Raw genomic sequence first — 19,685 nt, forward strand, 5'->3', positions numbered from 1 at the left:
TTCCCAGCTCAGCGGGGTCCCTCCCTCACTGAGCGGCCCCGCCAGTGCGTGAGCCACAGAGCCGCAGACCCACCATGTGGCTCCCCCAGCCCCACCATCGGCCTTCCACCTCAGCTGGAGCATGCTCTGTATGGCCACTTGCTGTGGCACCCCCTTCACTTCTCCCGGTGAGGAGGCAGCTGCCACGAGCTGGAGACCAGGCAGCGGTTGCTGCTCAGCCGGGCCCAGGCAGCTGGTGAGGCCCATGGCGGCCCCTTACACAGGGTGCTCCCCAGACCTTGAGCTTCCCGGTTGAAGCTGACCCACACCCAGCTCTCGGCCTCCCCTCGGGTGCTGGCTGCTGGCTGAGGTGACCGGTCGCAGCGTGGAGCTCAGCGGTTCTCCACACCACACACAAGTGACCAGGGCAACTCCCAGCCCCAGACTGGCCCCGTAACAGGCTTGTTCACACCAGCACCCTGTCCTAGTTGCAGCTCTGATCTGCCATGGCCACAGATGGGTGACCAAAACAGGATGAGGGATACACAGTGCTGTAGGCAGAAAGGCTAAGAGGAGGCTGCTGGATAATTTTGAAAGATGCCCTGGAAAGAGCAAGTTTCTTGAGTGCAGCCTGTCCCCACCATGTGTGCCAGGTGACGGGAAGGCCAAGTCCCACAGAAACCGATTTGATGCAGTTCTGTCCAAGGCACCTCAAGCAGAGGCACCTGCGATGTCTGGAGCCACATACACCAGTTTTACCGAGTGTCTGCCCGCAGCCTGGGAGTGCCAAGGAGCAGTCAGTGAGTCTGTGGTGCCAGAAATATGTTTGCTTATACTGAGGTAAAAAGGGCCACATGCGGAGTTTTCCATCTAGAGAAGAAAGGGAGTGAGGGGATGCATACAGAGCCATGAAACCAAGACCCCAAACCCACAGTTGTTAGTAATTTCTCTTTCACTAAAATTTATTATGATCATGACTGCAAGAAATGGCAAAAGCAGCATAGCAATTTTGCAAATCGGGGTGGGGGGCATACTTTATAGAATGATGTTTGTCTTAACACCTGAGACCGTTCTTAGACTGATTAGGATAAGAAAGTTAAAAAAAAAAAAAAAAATCCATGATAATAGAATTCAGGCCATCCTCCTGAATTCCTGAACTGTTAGCTTTACAAACTTTTAACCAAGGATTTCAGTGAGTAACTAAAGCTGAGCCAACTTCTTAAACCTCGCTGAAAATCCTGAGATAGAATATTCTTCACTTGTATTTTCCCTTCGCAGCTGGTGCAAAATGCAACTTGAATTCTTTTCCCCTTTGATTTAAATAGGCTGTTCTGCACTCTATTTCACCAGAACCCTGAGCAAGATATAGTTAACTGATGCATGCAATTATAGCCATTATACCTCCCCTCCTCCTTAGGAACTCAGTTACCAGCCCTATCCTTGATAAAATGCTTGTGAAGAATATTACATCTGAAGTCAAATGTTATCTGCTAATTAACAGGGTGGTTTCAGCAATGTAACCTTATCTTAGGTAAACAAACTTCTAAGGAAACTTTGAGCCAGAAAGGCCAAATGAGATGTTTGAGATTCCTTTTTTCTGCAGAAGGTCTTGTTTTGATAGCACATCAATAACAAAGGCTAAATGTGAAAGATAATCTGAGACCAAAAGAGAGGTTCAGTTCCCTCTGTTTATACTTGCTCCTAACTCAGTATTTTTCATAATAGGAAAAAGCATCATGAGGGGGTCTTTAATTATTGTGGTAGAAAAATTACCTTTATCTGGTATCTTATTTGGAAAAAAACCAAAGAATTAATGCACCTCTAGCATTTGATTCTTTAAATTCTTATTTAAATTTTATATTCATTTTTACACTTCAGTATATAATTCACAAAATCAGACTAAAATTAGCATGTTTAACATACAACAATGTTAAGTTACAGATGTGATTACTCTCAATAATATTCATGTTAAAGTATCATATCAAACACTGTACACAAAACCCACAGACATGTGAAAGCAGAGAGAAAGAGGAGAAGCAGTCATCAGGGTGGAGATGATGATGGAGGGAAAAGGACTCCTGTGTCAGTGTGCTGATTCTGAGGAATGAGGATAAGTGTCCTAGAAATGGACTGCAAATGTTTGAAACACGTTGTTGTTCATGCGCTAGGTGCTGACCCTGTCTCTGATCAGTATTCAAAGGTATTAGAAGGCAGTGACCCTATTAAGTGCACTGCACTTCTGTAAAATTATTTGCTTTATAAAGCATAGCTGACCTCAGAACAAATGTGGCAATAATAACTTGAAATGTACTCTCAACTGAAGTTTATCTCCTGAAATTCCAGTTAACTCGAGGGTCCATGTCATTCCATAAAGATGTAACTGGAAGACATTCCCACATATTCAGAACTGTTACCTCAGCTTACTTGCACACAAAGCATTTGTCAGTGTCAATCTGCATCCAAAGGAAGGCAGATCTTGAATCCCACACAGAAGACTGATCTTCATTGCAGAAGATAAATCATATTGTGAGATGGGTTTTCAAACAATATGAACAGTAATTTTGTTATAAGTATAGCAAGAGTGTGTACAGTTATAAAGACTTTGATGTCAAGGGGGGGGTTGGGCAGAAGAGTAAACAAATAAGACTGATTTTAATGTGCTTAGAATTAGAGAAATCCAATTTCCAAAATCCATGGCTTATCCCTTATCAGCCAGGCCAAATCTGATCCCTCTGGGTGGTCATAGCAACTGAAGCCTGGAGCACTCTCTGGCTGAGCCTTCATGTCTAGCTTCCAAAACACTTCTATCTCAAGCTGTGATCCAGTGAATTTGTTCCAAACAGGACTACTAAAGAAGTGAGATTATACATCTAGTGATCTTGCTAGGTCTTCTCTAAAAAGGCCTTCCTGTTTATAGAAATGGCATCTTCCCACTTCTAATGCTGAAACACATACTTATTTATATCCTTTCCGGGTCAGATTTCAGTAATTTTCTGACTGGCAACTATACAACATCTGAGCATAAACTATGTGTCCTGTAGCCTGTCCAGCTCAATGAAAATGTCAGTCCTGTGCAGAAACAGAATAAGATAAATGATGTGTGGTATTTAGGTGACATGCCAGTTTAAGCAACACAGTATCCTTAAATGCACACCATACTGCATTCTGAGTGGCTCGGTTTCCTAAACTGGACATGAACTCCCCCTTCAGCTGGGCCAAATATACTTGGGAAACTACCAAGTCCGTAGTGCTGTAGTGAACCTTGTTCTGTGTCTGACCGAGTCCTTATAAGCCTGTTTGGGATTCCATCCTGATTACTGCATGCAAATGCTCTTACACCATTCTGTCTAGGACAAAGATTGGAGGGACCACACAGAAGCAATGATCCATCCCTTCCACCCAATTCCTGTTTGTGGTGAGGGGAAGATGGCCAGATAGGGTGTCACTTCTTGCAGAATGACAGCCTCAGTTTAGTAATGGCTTTCCCTTAAATACTTAAATTGATGACTGACTGACTCCAGATGAGGCTCACAGGACTCAAAGTCTATTGCAGTAAACCTCCACAGTAGAGTCCTGGATCTTAGTTCCTAGTAATAAAAAATAATATTAATAAAAAAGTCAGCAAAATAACCAAGGTCTGTTCAGCATTCTACAGAGTATATTTAAAAGTGCTTCTTGCAGATCAGATAGCTTCAGAGAGAACAGGGAGTTTACTGATGAAGGAACAGTTGTGGGGTATAGCAAGTAAATCAAAGAAAGTAAAAGCAAGTGTCTCAGGCAAAAAAGGTGACCATTTCTTCAAGAAATAAACTAGAAATTTAGCAGAGAATTGTAATAGCAGGGTTGGGTCCAGAAGGAAGTTCAGGCGCCGGAAGAGTGCATTTTAAGAAGACTGAAGGGAATTTTGTGTGCCAGGAATTATATAGTCAGCATGGGTGATATTAGGTTTAAAGTAGCAGAAGGAAAAGAGAGAGAAACACATCAGGTTCTGTTTCAGTGTACCCAGTTTGTCTTTATAATACAAAACACAAATGCTCCAGGGGGAAAGAATAATACTCAAAACTGAACAACAGTGGGAAACCTACCAGGTAATAACTTGTAGTGTGAATATATGGGAGGAAAGTCAACAGAGTTTTGGAATGATAAACTGTTATTAGACTGTGTTATTTACTAAGACTACTTCATCTTTAACTTCTGATGTGTAGGGCAATAAAACTTTGTGATAGAGTACAGGTAGAAATAGACGTACCTTTAAAACAGCTAATTGTTTTTTGAATCCTCAATTACTGAATAACTTATCAAAATATTTAAGGTTCTCTGTACTTTAACATCTTACTCATAATAGTAGAGTGAATATTTTCATTAAACCAGAAACTACATTTTAACTGAGAAGAAATATTTCATAGGACTTGATCAGAGATTTCCATACAAGATATTTTTACTGTACCAGGCAAAAAAAAAAGCATCTCTCAGCAACAGTGACCTAACCACCAAGCCTTTTGAAATTACTTTCTTCTTTATATTTAAAAACATCATGGCTTCAGATAAACTTCAGATAAAACCTTAAAAGCTCAATGCAAGAAGGACATTTTATTGTTATTATTGACTGTCTGTTAATGATATCATTCCAAGAAGTACAGGATACTTTGCTGCCATTAATTTCATTCTTGATCTACATTATTCTTAGGCTAAAATATTATCTATTAACGTACATGACCATGTTTTTGACTTTTCCTTTTCCTTATTGTTTTGCTTATATACGACAAACATCGCTGCTGGCAAGGACAGGATTCTAGCATAACATATAGATGTTACTTGAAAGAAAACATCTTATATATATATTTTGATGTATCTGACGAAGCAAACATTAAGCATACAGAATTCTAGTAACTGTAAGTCAGGGAATAGACAACTGTACCATGGGTATCATTCTTAAAAGCTGCAGTTTTATTTTACTAAATTACCTATGTTAAAAACAAATCTGTGCCTGGAGTGGAATTTCACTGCATCAAGTGTGACAATATTTTTGTTTTCATTACAAGCAAGAGAATGCATGTAGAACAAGTGTTAAGAAACACGACAATAAATTAGAATATAATTTACACAAGAAAAAACAATAATAATAAAGTAACAGTGTACCACATTAATACTGAGTATAAAATAATAAGCAACTAATCACAATAATACAAAGGTAATTTCAGTCTGTATTATTAAGGATATCTATGTGACATTCGCTCCATTACAAAGTTCCTAACAAAATGGACTATTTTTGGGTGTATACACCTTGAGGGGTTAATCTCTCTAGACTTTTCTTTCTGTTTTGATCTTCTTCAGCTGATAGTATTGCTCAGTGGAAGTACTGGCACCAGATTGATTTCTGCATTTCATATTCTACTATTTCATTCTAGGCCTGCCATATTTATAGCCTTTACAAATAGTCCTTTTGTCACTATCTAGGATAGAACACTATTTAGCTTAGATTATATAGATGGCTACAGTGTAGCAGCAGCAATGAACTGTGCTGTGGAAACCAATTTTTTTTTCTTTGAATTAGGTTTCATTTTTCCGTCTTATTCTGAAGGACTGCTTAGTTTGTAAATCCACATACATACTGTGTTTTGTTCCCTTTAACAATACAATTCAACATTGCTCCAGGGAGTTCTTTGAATTCCAACCTCAGTGCTGTCATGTTTCAGAGTAAACATTGGACTCCCTAGTGTCCTAGCACCAGTAAGAGAGCAAAATGTGTCTTTGGAAACACTCCTTACAATTTTAATGTCCTAAGTGAGGTAAAAAAAGGTTTCTTTTGAATACATAGAAACCCCTTTTCTTGGTAGCTGAAAAGACACATTAGCTGATAAACAAAAACATCCCCTGGAGAAAACCGGACCTTGATATAAAGAGGCCTTTCGCTTAGGGAATGCCATAGCAATCCCCTTCCCTTTCGCCGTACTTTTGACCTAACCAGGGCATGCTAGCACCAAGGTGTTTTGTCAAAAGGATATAGCAAGTCAATTCACTTAACAGAGGAGGACTACATACTGCCCTTAATCCCTATGTGCAACTCCCAGACGGTTTGGCTTTTTTTCCCACTGGTGTCACTTTTAACAGGAGTTGTTTACATGGCGATGAGAGCAGCAAATAAGCATATGTGAATATATGCAAGCCAACGGAAAATGAATTCCACTGGTTACAGGCTTATGGAAGTGGAAATACTGGCAAGAGGTAGCAGATGACAGGAATTTGATGGTAATGAATACATGGGCTATGCAAAACCCCAAGGATCGATTGTCAATGTGTTGGGGGGATTTCATAGTATGAGTCCTGTTAACAATATCTGTAATTCCATATTAATTCACATTAGTAAACAGTGTGCAACACATTTGGCTTGTTATTGGTAAAATACACCGGTACACTTCAATCTCATGATACTCTGAAATTATTTTTCACTGAAAAGACTTTTTCAAAAAAAGTGCAATTTGAGTTAGAATTTGTAACACATTATTGTTCACATCATTTTAATTGCACTACAATAAAGGAGGCACAGTTGGACACAAAAGCATATTCACCAAGTACCTGCTGCAAAATGCAAGTGTTCAAGTACGATATTTTAATATAAACGAGTACCTACTTTCCTTATCTCCTTGTTGAATCTGTTACTGACAAGTGAAGGGGAAGAGGAGCAGAACAATTAACTTTTTTATGGTAGATTCTTGAATGTTACTTGTCTAAGTAGTTTGGTTTCACATTTAAAAATGCAAAGTATTTGGTGAATATTAAAAATATGGTAATATGAAATAAGTGGAGTATGGCAGCCGAATAGTTAAGGCATCTAGCTATTAATCCAGAGGCATGAGTTTTTTCCAGTCTCATGCTGAAAGATGCCCTAGCTTTAAATATGGTCCAGCTTTAAATAATTACCTGATCATATAGGTGAAGTGGCTAGCTTTCATTCTGGCCACCCCTTTTCCAATGTGCCTCACTCCTGATAGTCCAACAGGCCTCTTGGCTCAAGCACACTTTTAATTTCTCATCTGAACAGAACCTAGACACCTCCATGAGTCATTCTTTGGTTGTAATCCTTGCCCACTCGGATGTGGTCTCCTGAACTGCACATTCACATATTCTTTCTTATAAAGAAATGCCCTTCAGATATAGTATCAAAGAAGTGAACAACTGGAATCCATTTTATCTTTCAGCTTTGCAAAGTACTGATGCTATTACACAGTAGGCTTATCTTTTGCACTGCAATTCCTTAGTTTTGGAGAATCAAATGTAACATGTAAACCAGATCTAGACGTCCACAAAGTTGTTTCTTTGTGGCGGGTGTTGTAAACAAAAGTGAGCTGGAGTCAGAGTGTAAATTCTAAGCAACCTGTACCATAGTAGTGAAGGAGCAGGCAATACGGTCTTCACCACTGTTGGAGTCTGCCTCTTCCATGATATCAAAATGTTCCCTTTCAGTGGAAATCTCAGCTTCACTTGTACAATGGTGAGATGGCTATAAACCTGCAACACAGATTTCATTTAATTTCATAGCACACTTGTATTTCATGCACCACTGCAATAACTGTTGCACCTCTTAAAACTAAGTCCCTCATGGTTGTTCTATTTAGTATAACTTTATATATGGCTCACAGCAGTGTTCAGGAAATATGGATTACTCCAAAGGGAATTAGGTGGAATGAAGGAAAATTTTTTTTTTTTTTAATTTCTGCTCCTTAAATAACATTTCCAAGCTCACTTTATAATTTAAATTGTGGTGCTGTGTTGTGAGATAAAATAGTTAACATTTTTAAGCTATGACTTAACATTTTTTGGATTCTTCTTTACTTCCATAGTAGACCAAGTCATAACAGCTACATTTTAAACAGTTTTAAATACAAATGGATTCAGTGTCATTGCTAAGTCCATAATAAAAATTACTTTAATGGTCCAAGGAGGTAAACAGACTATTGGATTTAGTCAAGAACGCAAATGTTCCACAGTAAGCTATTCTATATGTGTTGTGTGGATCTTTCCAATTTGGCATGCCCTCCTTATACTGTGTCCAGCACTTTGGATTAATAAATCCCACTTCACAGAAGTTAAAATAATATTGAAATCCTGTCAGCTGGGGCTGACCAGTGGTTACGTTTTCCACAGGGTAATGCATTTGCAAGGACGTCAATCTCATTCCGCTGTGTGGCTCTCTTTGATGGACCCTCTTCCACAACGGTAATAACAAGGCACGTTCTTGTGCTGTCTGTGGGTCAGTGTCCTTGGCAGGTCTTGCAGCACATCTGTCTGAAGTATGCTCGACTGCAGAACTTGAACTTCAGCACCAGTGGGCAATATGCCACTTTGTTCACATCTTTGCACTCTAATAATTAAGAGGATTAAAGAGAAAAAATCAGAAATAAAAATTAAAGTACAAAGAAAATTCTGCATTTAACATGCTTCCTCTCTATCCATTTACCTCGCCCTCTTTGTGACTACTAATTCTAGTCCAAACTTGTGCACACAATACATTTTGAAAAGCCATAAAAATGTTTGTAGGGCTTCTCGCCCAGACATTTAGAAGTGTGCCCACTTTGTCTTGGAAGAATTATAATTTGTCAGGATAAATGATCACTTTAGACAGCTAGGAAATGTGAGTCATTTTTCTTACAATACTTTTATAGCTTCTTTCTCAGGAGTTACTTTATCCATCCATGAGAGGTTATCCAAAAACTAACACGATTCGCACTATTTGGTACCATGCCTCTGCACTTGTAAGAATCCTTGAAATAGAATGTGCACTGCAGCTAACAGGGATGGAGAAAATGACGAGTGTTATGAATAAAGGCACCAACAGTGCGAGTTCAGTGATTGGACTGAATGGTGGGTTACACTTTAGGCTTGGTTGTACACATCCACACTTTCTTTCATGCAGGAGGAAAAGCCATTATTATGCCTGTAAGAGACATGTAAGAGCTTTTTTCATAGCTGTCTTTTCCCTATATGCTGGGCTTACTGCCTCAGCAGCCCTTGTCGTACTGGCAGGTAGCTCTTCCAGGAAGGGAGCACGAGTGGAGGAAGGATTCCTTCTTTTCCATCCCACACAGGATGTATCTAAAGTGACTTGTGGGGGTACATTACAAGAGCACTGCTGGAATATGCTGTGGTGCTTCTCTGGCTCAGTTTCCTTTCTGCAGAAAGAAGGTGTGAATAGGGAATGGAATAGTTTGGTCCATGTCCAATTCTTATTCTGATCTAGCTGGAGATACAGCTGTACCTGAGAACTCAGGGGTACTCTCAGGTTCTACAGTTCAGATGTTGCTGCTGCAGGTTTCCTTTGCACTGGACTGAATATTGTGACAGATGCCTGATAGGGGATTTTTAGTTAAAAGCATTTGCACAGTTCCTTCCAGACTGATACTAAAATAGGACTTTGGCAAGGAGCTTTGTTTCATGTGTAGGAAAATGGAAGAGATGTATAAGGAGAAAAAGTAAAGCCTGCAAGTTTGAATTGCAAAAATTAAGTGATGAGAAGAATGAAATTAGATTAATTTCTCAGAAAATTATTTGCCTCAAAAGAATACTGCAAGTTTTTACTCTTAAGGTTGCATTGGATACTGGCTTCCTCCTACAATCTTTCTCAAATTACAACAGCTTTAAAGAAAATGTGAATAATGAGATGAACTAGCAGTTGACCAATATTGTATTTTGTATTGATTTTGTATCCAGAAGCAAAGACTGGAGGCTGCAATGCTGTTGCTCCAATGCCTGACAGAACAACAGTTCTTGACTCTGAGATGTCTGTAAACCAAATATGGAAGAGTCAACAGACACACCAAAAAGGTAAGAAAAGGAAAAAATAATCGTGAAACAAATATGATCAGCATGTACAATCATTCAGCTACTCATATTTCTCTTCCTTCTACATACAATCTCCTAGTACATTATTTTTGCTCGGGAACAGGTAGCGTGGGACAGAGCATTCATGCTGTAAGCATACTGTAGTAGCAAGGTAAGTGCAGATGAGAATTTTTAGTATTTCAAGCTAGGAAAGCATTAGTGAGGCTAAATTTCAGCATGTTATTGAATGGTATTTCTGATAATGGCAATATGCATGCTTCAAGCTAGATAAGTAGAGGTCATAAAATGATTTAAACTTTAATTTCATTAACACAGATATAGTGTTTTAATTATATATTTTTTTTCACTCCACCTACTTAATGTTTTATGTATTACTTTTCTAATTTTTTGATTCTCAATATGGAAATAGAGTTGGATGCCAGGAGAAAAGACATTGGGGGTAGGTGGTTGAAACAGACATATTTTTCTATCAGCAACTGCACATAGTCACTGTGTTTCACTGGATTTCAAATACTCTTCCCAAAAGAGGTCAAATATCTTCCAGAAATATTTCAGCTCTTTGTGTTTGTAAAAACTGGGAATATAGGAGAGACAGATGGTGAATTATAAATGAAGTGAGGAACAAAAAGGTTCACTTGACCTTGACAAGAAGTAAAAAGTTCACTCAATCCCAAAACTAACCCTCACAGGCATTGTATTTAGTTAAATACAGGTAAAGCCACTAAAAGTAGGATTTGAAATTATCCTAGTTCATGTTTCTTTGAGTTATTCTTTTTCTTGACTAAAACTGGACCTTGTTCAGCCTATGCCATTTGGACAGCAGTGAGACAATATTCTGGAAGCTGACCACAACTTCTGTTCTAAATATCAGTTTTGAAATAGATATGGTGGCTGATGAAGTATCCTATTTTTCATTGCACTGTGGTTGAATGGAAGAGGTTTAGCAGAGTCCTTTTAGTTAGTAAGTCTCAGTAAGCTACATGTATTAAACTCTCCCTTCCTGAACTCTGTGGCTAGATCAGACAATATTATGACATTCAGTATCATGTTACAGTAATAAAATTACAGAATGTCACTATGCCTTCAGCTAAAGAGACTGCAAAGACATATCACACAAAATATAAAGAACACTGAAATGACATAAAAATAGATAAATTAGCTTTTCAGGTAAAGTTTCAGATGACCTTTAGCACTCTAGCTTCGGAAGACATATATGTACTTATGAGAGCAAAATAATTCTGAATACATTTCAAATCGTGGGGTACATGCTGCCTGTAATTCACTTTCAGCAGCAAATGCAATGTTACCCTCATCAGTGTCAGCCCATCAAAACCCCATCTACAATATTCTAATCACCAATGAAGAGTATGACGAAAACAAAGAGCTAAAGCAGATGTAAAATATGATACGATGCATTGTAACTTTCTTTCACAGTTTCTGTGTCCCATAAATTTTGACTCTCATGTAAACCATACTTTCCCCAAGAAAGGGCTTCCAAACTTTACCAACATGATCATTATACTGCGGAGTGGCTCAAGCCTTCTCAAAAACATGTATGTTCTTATCTTGGGTTGGCAAAATTAAGTTGTACAGCAATTGTTGAATGGTTTCCATAGGCTGTGGGCACTGGAGTTTGGCAAGCAAAGGGAATCAGGAGGTTTGCTGGGGTTTGAAACAGGGAGGGAATCCCTTCAGCTAGTCTGACCCTGCTCCAGACCAATGACCTGTTGCTGAAGTTGTGTTTGCCCCACAGTGGGGCCCAAAGCACACGGCAGTGCTACTAGGTGGCATGTGGACAAAATCTCCGCATGCGAGCAGGTATGCCCTGCTATGCACATGCACTCCTCCCAAGGGGCAGAACCCTGCATCTGGAGAGAGACAGAAGCAAGTGTATGGGTACAGTATGCCCCTCTCACGAATACGTTCACAAGGAAATACCAGAACTCAAATACTTCTTTCATAGAAAGTATTATCTTTCCAAAAACAGCTGTGCTCTTTAAGATTAGTTTGTTCCTGAAATCTTACAAGCTTTCCATCATCTCTAGTATGCTGAAGAAGATACATCTCCCTGTTTAAAGGCTAACACTTTACTAGCACAGATGTCAGCTCCTTGTGTCTGAGAGGCCTTTTTCAAGGCAGAAAATGTGCAATACATGCACACTATTGTGCAAATCCTCAGTCTGTGCTTCTTATATTCACTATTCAACAGCAGTACTGAAATGTGAATATATTGGAACATATATTTAAGAAATACTTGCAAAAGTATTGAAAAAATACCTTGAGGACAAAATTTTTGACTAATTTTGTGATAGGGCACCATTAGTATTTAATGGATTACAGCAAGGTTCTTCTGAAAGGATGTAGGTATTTTAAATTGTTCAGTGAATTTTAAGATGATATTTACTTTTGAGCGATCTGAGCCACATAATTATTTACAAATAATAAGTGGTTTCCAGTAAATACCTTCAATGTGAGACGTAAGCAAAAATGCTAACTAAGTGGCAACATGATGGGGACTACACCTAATGGAAGAGATTGTGCTGTATCTTTTTCTTCTCTATTCTTCCTAACTGTGCTAACCAGGCTGCATGGCTGTCAGTAAGGAGCTGGCTCACACCTGGCCCATGCAGAGTGCAGGCCAAAGAGCTGAAGTCCATCTGGAATACTATGTAAGTGATTTTCAATATTTTCTATTTGTGGATCCCAAAAATTTTCCAGGCAAGATGTAGGTGCCTGAAAAACACTATTACCAACAGGATTACTTTTCATAGTTACGCTGCACAGTTCCACTGTAAAGAAGTCCACAGCCACCCAGTGTACATAGATCATACATAGAAAACCCCCGATTGTATTCATCTACAGCAGATTAGCATATTGTCCTGATAATACTCACGAATTGTTAATGTAATGACTATAAATAACAACATGACCTTGTCACCTTGAAATTAAGAGAAGACTGGAACTAAATCATGCCCACTTCTAAGTACTTTATTACCTTCTTTACTTTGGAAAAAGTCAACATCTGTGTTTATCATTTAGCCTCTGAGCTTTAAAGGGCAGAAAGTTTCCTAGATTGATAATCACCACATAAAGATTAATTGGGAGCACTAAATATAAAAATGCGAATTAAAGTAACCAAGGAAAATTCTATTACAAAGATGTTTTTCAAATGACAACATGGAATGATAAGCCTCTATTTAAAATTACAACATCCAAGCAGTAAATTATGGTGCTTATTATTATACAATTATCAGTGTATTTCTGGGAAGATTTTAGTATGCTCCCATTTCATCACAGACATCTCCATTTGACAGACTTTTATCATAATTCTAAATCTATGGTATGAACCTGAATGAGTACAGTGGGTATTGAGTGAACACCAAATCTGGGTAGATTGTAGCAAAAATTTGCTTTTTTATTAAAAATTTAAAATCAGAGTATTTGTTTGATATAAATATCATACTCCAGTGTAGTTGAAGAACCTATGTAAAAGATACTTTATTATATACTGTAGAGAGATTAGTTATGGAGCAGTGTTAGTGACATTATGGTCAAGTACTCAAAATTTAGAGAACATTAAAATTTTGGGAATAACTGTTTTAGAAGAACTATTATTGCTGTGCAATCTTTCTTGATTTTTGGACGTGTGTGCTTTGGTAATTTTGTATTCCTTTTCCTTTTCCACACAAAATGAAATCTACTCGTCTGGTGAGCAACTATTCTACATTTTTACAATCAATGAAGAAACTTTTATTTTCTTACTGCCTAGCACTCCAATTCTACTTTGAAGACAGCATTTCCTAATAGGTTTGCTTGGACAATCTATGACTTCAGATCTGGAGCCCTTCATAAACATTAATAAGCTTATTTTGGTATTATTATCTAACACACACTCTAGTAGAATTATGTTATGATGAAGCTAGTTAACAGTCTGATTAAATTAGACTGCATCATGTAAAAAAATACATTATTTCAAACAGGCATTATAAATCCAAGAAATTAAAAGTTAATTAGCAGAAGCTGACAAGTAAGTCAAAGTGTAACAAAGGGCTTGTGGTACTGTGTAGTATTAAGTCTGTGGTCCCAGTCTTTCAGTGAACACGTAATTATTTTTGCTGCTATATTGTTATGTTAATCACTGATGGAGCAGGTAGAAGGACAGTGAAGAAGTATATCATGCTCCCCTTGCTATTATGGACATTTCCATTGAACCAATAAAGAGACTGGAAAATTAATGACACAAGACAATAGTATTTTGTCCATGACTTAGACTATATAATTTAAGGGTGTTTTTTTAAACAAAGAACCTGTATCTCGGTTTTTATTGACTTCACCTTTGAACTACAGTGACTATTTAGAAAATAACTGTAAAAAATTAATTCACAGTCAAGATATGATGAAATTTAGACTTTTACTAATAAATTAATGCATCAATATTGACCATGTCACCTTCCTCTTTTCAGAACAAACTACCTCAAGATTGAAAACTTACCTTCTGTGTTGGAAATGGGAGTACTGTCACATTTACTTTCACACTGCTGCATTGATGGAGGTCTAAGTGTTTCTGGACACTCACTCGATGCTTGTCCGGTGTATGACAGGCACTGTACTGTTCTCATCTGTTGCCCAAGACCACACTGTGCAGAACACTAAAAATAAGAAAGATAAAAAAGTAAAACAACTTGGATCCAATTTTTAAATATAAAACAAGATAAGGGGAAAGTGATCAGGAACAGTACCTGTGCACAAATTTTAAAGAAGATAGGCATCTGAAGAGATTTGTTTAATATAGAAAATAATTTTGCTAAAATAGTATAGAAATTTTCCTTTGTGACAGAATATGTGAGCACTTGCCTTTGAAAGCAAATAAAACACAATGAATGCTGGCTCCCTAAACAGTACAGATTAGAAGTATAAGAATATAATTTAATTTACACTATTTCATCTATGATGTCTGAGTTTAAGTGCATGTCTTCAAGAGAGAAATGATAACTTTAGAATAAAGAAGAAAAAACATGGAGAGCAAGAATTCAAATCTTCTAGAGGGCTTTTTTTTTAAGGAAAAAGGAAACAATCTTTCAAACAAAAATATTTTGTTGTTTCAAAACATTTTTTAACTTCTATAACTAAACAATGATTTTAGTAAAATACCAATTTAAGATAAGCGTGCATCTGAACAAGTACCATAAAAGAAAAGACAATTAGACTGTAATACCACAAATTACTGTGCCCTGGTTAGTTAAGCTAAAGTGGTTTATTTTCATTAGTGTTTTATTAGTTTTATTTCATTATTTTAATTACTCAGCAAAATTAGAAACTGCAACATCCATTTATTATTTTAAAAAGAGGCCATTGATCATCACTGAGATGTAAAAACATAAAGAAATGAGGAAATTCAGTATATCATATTTAGAAATACCGCATAATGGCAGCACTATTCAGCCTGTCTGTAACAATTTAACTCCCTGTCTGATAATACAGTGTATTTTATATAAAATTATATAGGTCTCAAATTTTTTTGACAGCTATAGATATGTATATAGATTAGATATAGATATAGATCTATCTTATTGAAATAGGAACTGGCTTTGTATTTTCATCATGTTTCTCAAGGAAGTTAAATGTGTTTTAAAAATACTAAACTTTGCAACATTGCTGTATCCCAAAATCTACTTCCAAAAAAACTGTAATAAGGACTATGTCATCTTTTAGAAAATGCATACAGAAACTCATCCAGTAGAAACTAGATTGCTGGCAGGAAATCCTTCACACTTCAGCAGACAACTATCATTCAGAGTAAGATTTCAATCTGAGACAAACAGGGGAGAAGCTTTTGTTCCTGTCATGGGAAGCATCTCTTACCTGTTTCCAGCAACATCTTCTCCTTAGAAGGTGATAATGTGTAGGAGACTAATAGCAATTAATACTTATATGAACTATCTTACCTGTCCCCAGTCTCCAGTAACCCAGCGAGGAGGAGGACATCGGCCTAAACTACAGCGGATGCGGACTGGTGGCTTGTTTTCCTCTTGGCATTGCGCAGCTGGAAAAGTTTTTAAAAGATCGCTGCTTTTGCACAGAACAATTCGGTGTTTGAATCCTGGGCCACACTTTGGTGTGCACTGAAAAAAATATTGATGTAAATAAATAATATCAGTAAAAATTCAATAAAAGTGTCAGAAATGTTATATGGAAAACAGGATAATATACTTATAGTCTTATAATTAAACTATAATCACAATTTTGCCAAGATGATAATTTAAAAATCTTTAGAAACACAAACAAGCTGACTCATGATTGATTTATTAAGTTCAAGTTCTTATAATTTTTAATTTGATAAAAGTGATTTCCTTTGCTATTTACACTTAGGCTATGGTGTTACTATTTACTTTTATATTGAAGAGCCTTTAGGTTAGATTTAAGAAAAGTACTTTGCTGCAAAGTAGAAAGGTCTGCACATGTAGCACTATTATGAAACAAAATTGAGTGTGCATTTCAGAAATTAAAAGTAGAACACTCTGTTCTTAATATGGCCTTAATACAGTCTTTCTCCACCTCACTTACAGACTACTGAGCTACCATGAACAAATTTTTCCTCAATAAATATATGGGAATATAAATGCTTTACAGGATTCCCCAGAAACCAGACTATTCAGATAGAAATACTGTACCCTTTCCTACAATGCATGTTTTTCTCTGCTTTCCTATTTAAATTTTAATTCTGTTTGCACACAGTTCTTGTTTTTCCTCTTTTTATCTCTCCTCTGCTTGTTCTGACAGTAAGTGGATAATGCAACAGCAATTTGAAACGAAGTGGGTCTGATGACCTCTGCTTTTCCTCCTCTTTTTTCATATTGGTCCCCTCCCTTCTCTTTCTTTTTGTTACTATTAACTGTCACACAACTGCAGAATTGTGAAGAGATGAGTGCTAACAAAATTAAAACTCAAGACCTTCCCCAAATAAATCCCTTTTTAATATCTGACCAGGAGATTTTGCAAGTACAGTTTCAGAATTCCCTGTTGGCATGTTAACCTTTATCCCATAAGCATATCTACAGTATTTGGACCAGAATCAGTTTCTGACAGCATAAACCTTACATGCAGATTATGCCAAAAGTTTAACTGCCTTTCACATGAAAGCAGCTGTAGAGACAAAACATCATCTGGTAAATAATACTATGTGTAACTGAAGCAATATTCAAGAGGTCACACACCAAAGGCCTTCTACACATCCAAAACAGGTCAGTATATAACTGGGGAAAAACATAAACCTCCAAAGAGTTTAAAAATATTACTTGAGTGATCTGGACTTTACTGTTTTATGTCTACTCCTGAAGCATTTCTGCCTAATTTAAAGAATTTTTAAAACAGTTTCATAGTATTATGTAAGGTACTGATATTCCCTATACATAGGTAAAGGGATGTAGATATATATACACACACACAGCCCTCAAAACAAGATCTTTAAGAAAATCTCTCAGTGGGAGCTACCTAAACTAGTCAGTACAGAATGGACAGATTTATCTGAAATTCTGTAATTCAGAATTTATAATCCAGAACTGCAAAATGGGTATATAATCACTTTCCTTAAAATTTAACCCTTCCTTTCCTATCAAGGTACTGCCTCCTTATCTACAGTATTTCCGTGTTCAGAATTCTGATACAGAATAACCAGGTTCAATTGTCCTCATACTGAAGGGTCTTTAACCCAAAATCTTGCGTACTCTAAGTACCTGCCTACTAGAAAACTAGGGAAAGAAGTGAAGTAAGAGAAGAAAGATCTCTATCTCTCTGGCTGAACTGCAAGACTAATATTAATGCTAAATAGAGACCAAAAAAGAATGAAAACGAATATGTGAGGTCTTCAGCATCATGATAATGACTCCACAGTTCTGGTCCAAATTCCATGGAAAGTTGAGTGTATTTTCTCCCACAAATATTTCCTGTAAAATGCTTGACTTTAAGTAGGAACTAGAAGCAAGTGCCCCTTCCTAGCTCAATGCTTAAAAATCACTCATGCTCAATCTCTTCTCAGTGAGAGCATTCTGTGAAAAACAGATAAGAGACAAGGTTGAAAGGACCTTGTAAGAAGTGTCAAAACTCAATGTGCCTATGCTGTTTCATATTCTCTAGAATACGTTATCAAATAAGCAAGTGTTTGAGAATCAAAATTTGAGTTTAGGTTCATCCATTTACTAGCCCTGCTTGAAGATACATTCCTTCATCTATGTCTAAGCTGCCACCTGAGAAAAATCTTCTTTCAGCTACTGATACCGGAAGAAAAAAATGTTCCTTAAAAAAACACTTTTTGGGAGTCATAGTCAAAATTCCATTGAATAAAATGGACTACACCTAGTCCTCAGAAATTAAAGTGGAGTTAAGGAAATAGGTTGCCTACAATTATACTGGATCACCAAAAATAAAATGCATCAGTAGAATTTAACAAAAAAGTATGTCTTCAAAGCAAATGCAAGACAAAATACCCAGACAAACAAAACCAAAAAAGTTTCTTCCATTACTAAATGCTTCTAGAATTTTTGACTCAGTGGAAGTCATGACTAATGGTAATACGAATGCAAAGTAAATGTGCTTGTCTGATAAGGCTCTTCTCAAGAAATCCTTAGATTATTTTCTGTCCTTTTATTTTATTATCTGAAAAAATATAAAATAAGTAAACTTACAGTGAGCAGAATAATTCAGTCAAAGCTCAACCATTGCAAAGTGTAAAAAATTTTATGGCAAAAGAAAGCCCCTCACATTACCCGAGAATGACTACATTCCCCTAGGTAAGACAGTTAGATTTAATTACTATTTGATAAAAGTCCCTGGACATTCTCCTAAGGATTTTATTTAATCTGTATGTTTACAAAGTGTTTTTGTTTCTTTGACCAAAAAGATAAGGAATTTCCTGCTAATTATCCTTGAAGACTAAAAAAATGTGTAATTATACTGATGCTCAACAAGCACATTAGCATATAAAAGAGTTCTATAGTTGTTTCATTTGTATCACATATTGCTTGAGTATGAAAAAAGTTTAGAACTTGCATTCCAGAGAAAAGTAACAAGGTTTGCTATTGGTTTCAAAGAAAGCAGTACTCAATTCTTCACTTTTTGAATTCACTCGTTTTCATTTTCATGCTTGTCAGAAAATTATATAAATAAATATATATAAATTTTTATATGTGTATTTCTGTAGGGATTTTAATACATTGTATTTCTGGGAACCCTGAACAGAAAAAAAGCTGGTTTTCTCATTACATTAAAGTGGTATCATCAGTCAAGACTGTTTGCTAAGCTATACCAGGTGAAATTCATACCAGAAAGAAGTTGGCACTTTTTTACAATCCTGGTTATGTATCATCACAACCAGAAGCTTAGCAGAGCCTGAATCTTTAGATTAGAATGATTTGGTTCCAAATTATAGCATGCTGCTGCTGTGTAACAGGCTGGATATGAAGGCCTTAAAAAGTTGTTAACCTTCTTATGAAGGTGGCAGTGTTGATAGCTCTAAGGATGATGTATTAGTGAGCAATGTCTCGAGAAGGTAGCTGAAGTGCAATAGTATATAGACAACATATATCTATGGCTCTGTAACTTATGGGCAATATTATTTGTTAGTACCGACATGATGCTTAGAGGTTGCAACTGGAAGTAAAAACACTGCGATAACAGATGCAAAGAACTTACAAACTATCAATGCCACAGATGTGGTATGTTAGTCTTCAACTGAACACCCCCTCCCACTCATCCATTCTTTCCTTCTCATTCCTTTCCCTTCTGCTCTAAGTCAGATGCATTTTCAAAGGTCTGGAATTCACTGCACCTTTTCAGGTAGGGACATGGATCATTTGATACCTTTTCTGCTT

At 36.9% G+C, this 19,685-nt stretch overlaps 1 protein-coding gene across 1 annotated transcript in view; it reads right to left on the minus strand.

Annotated features, from left to right (window-relative positions):
* Positions 1-4,905: 4,905 nt before the first annotated feature.
* The window catches only part of ADAMTS6 (ADAM metallopeptidase with thrombospondin type 1 motif 6), a 162,950-nt gene continuing 148,170 nt past the window's right edge, over positions 4,906-19,685 (minus strand). Inside the window, exons 23-25 of the mRNA XM_033009174.1 lie at positions 15,765-15,941; positions 14,312-14,468; positions 4,906-8,341 (exon numbers count right to left, since the gene is read on the minus strand). Of these exons, the coding sequence (XP_032865065.1) occupies positions 8,232-8,341; positions 14,312-14,468; positions 15,765-15,941 (444 nt within the window). The 3' untranslated portion in view covers positions 4,906-8,231. The remainder of the gene's footprint in view (positions 8,342-14,311; positions 14,469-15,764; positions 15,942-19,685) is intronic.

Source organism: Tyto alba, unplaced genomic scaffold (genome assembly GCF_018691265.1).
Source record: "Tyto alba isolate M040663 unplaced genomic scaffold, T.alba_DEE_v4.0 Super-Scaffold_42, whole genome shotgun sequence".
Lineage (NCBI taxonomy): Eukaryota > Metazoa > Chordata > Aves > Strigiformes > Tytonidae > Tyto > Tyto alba.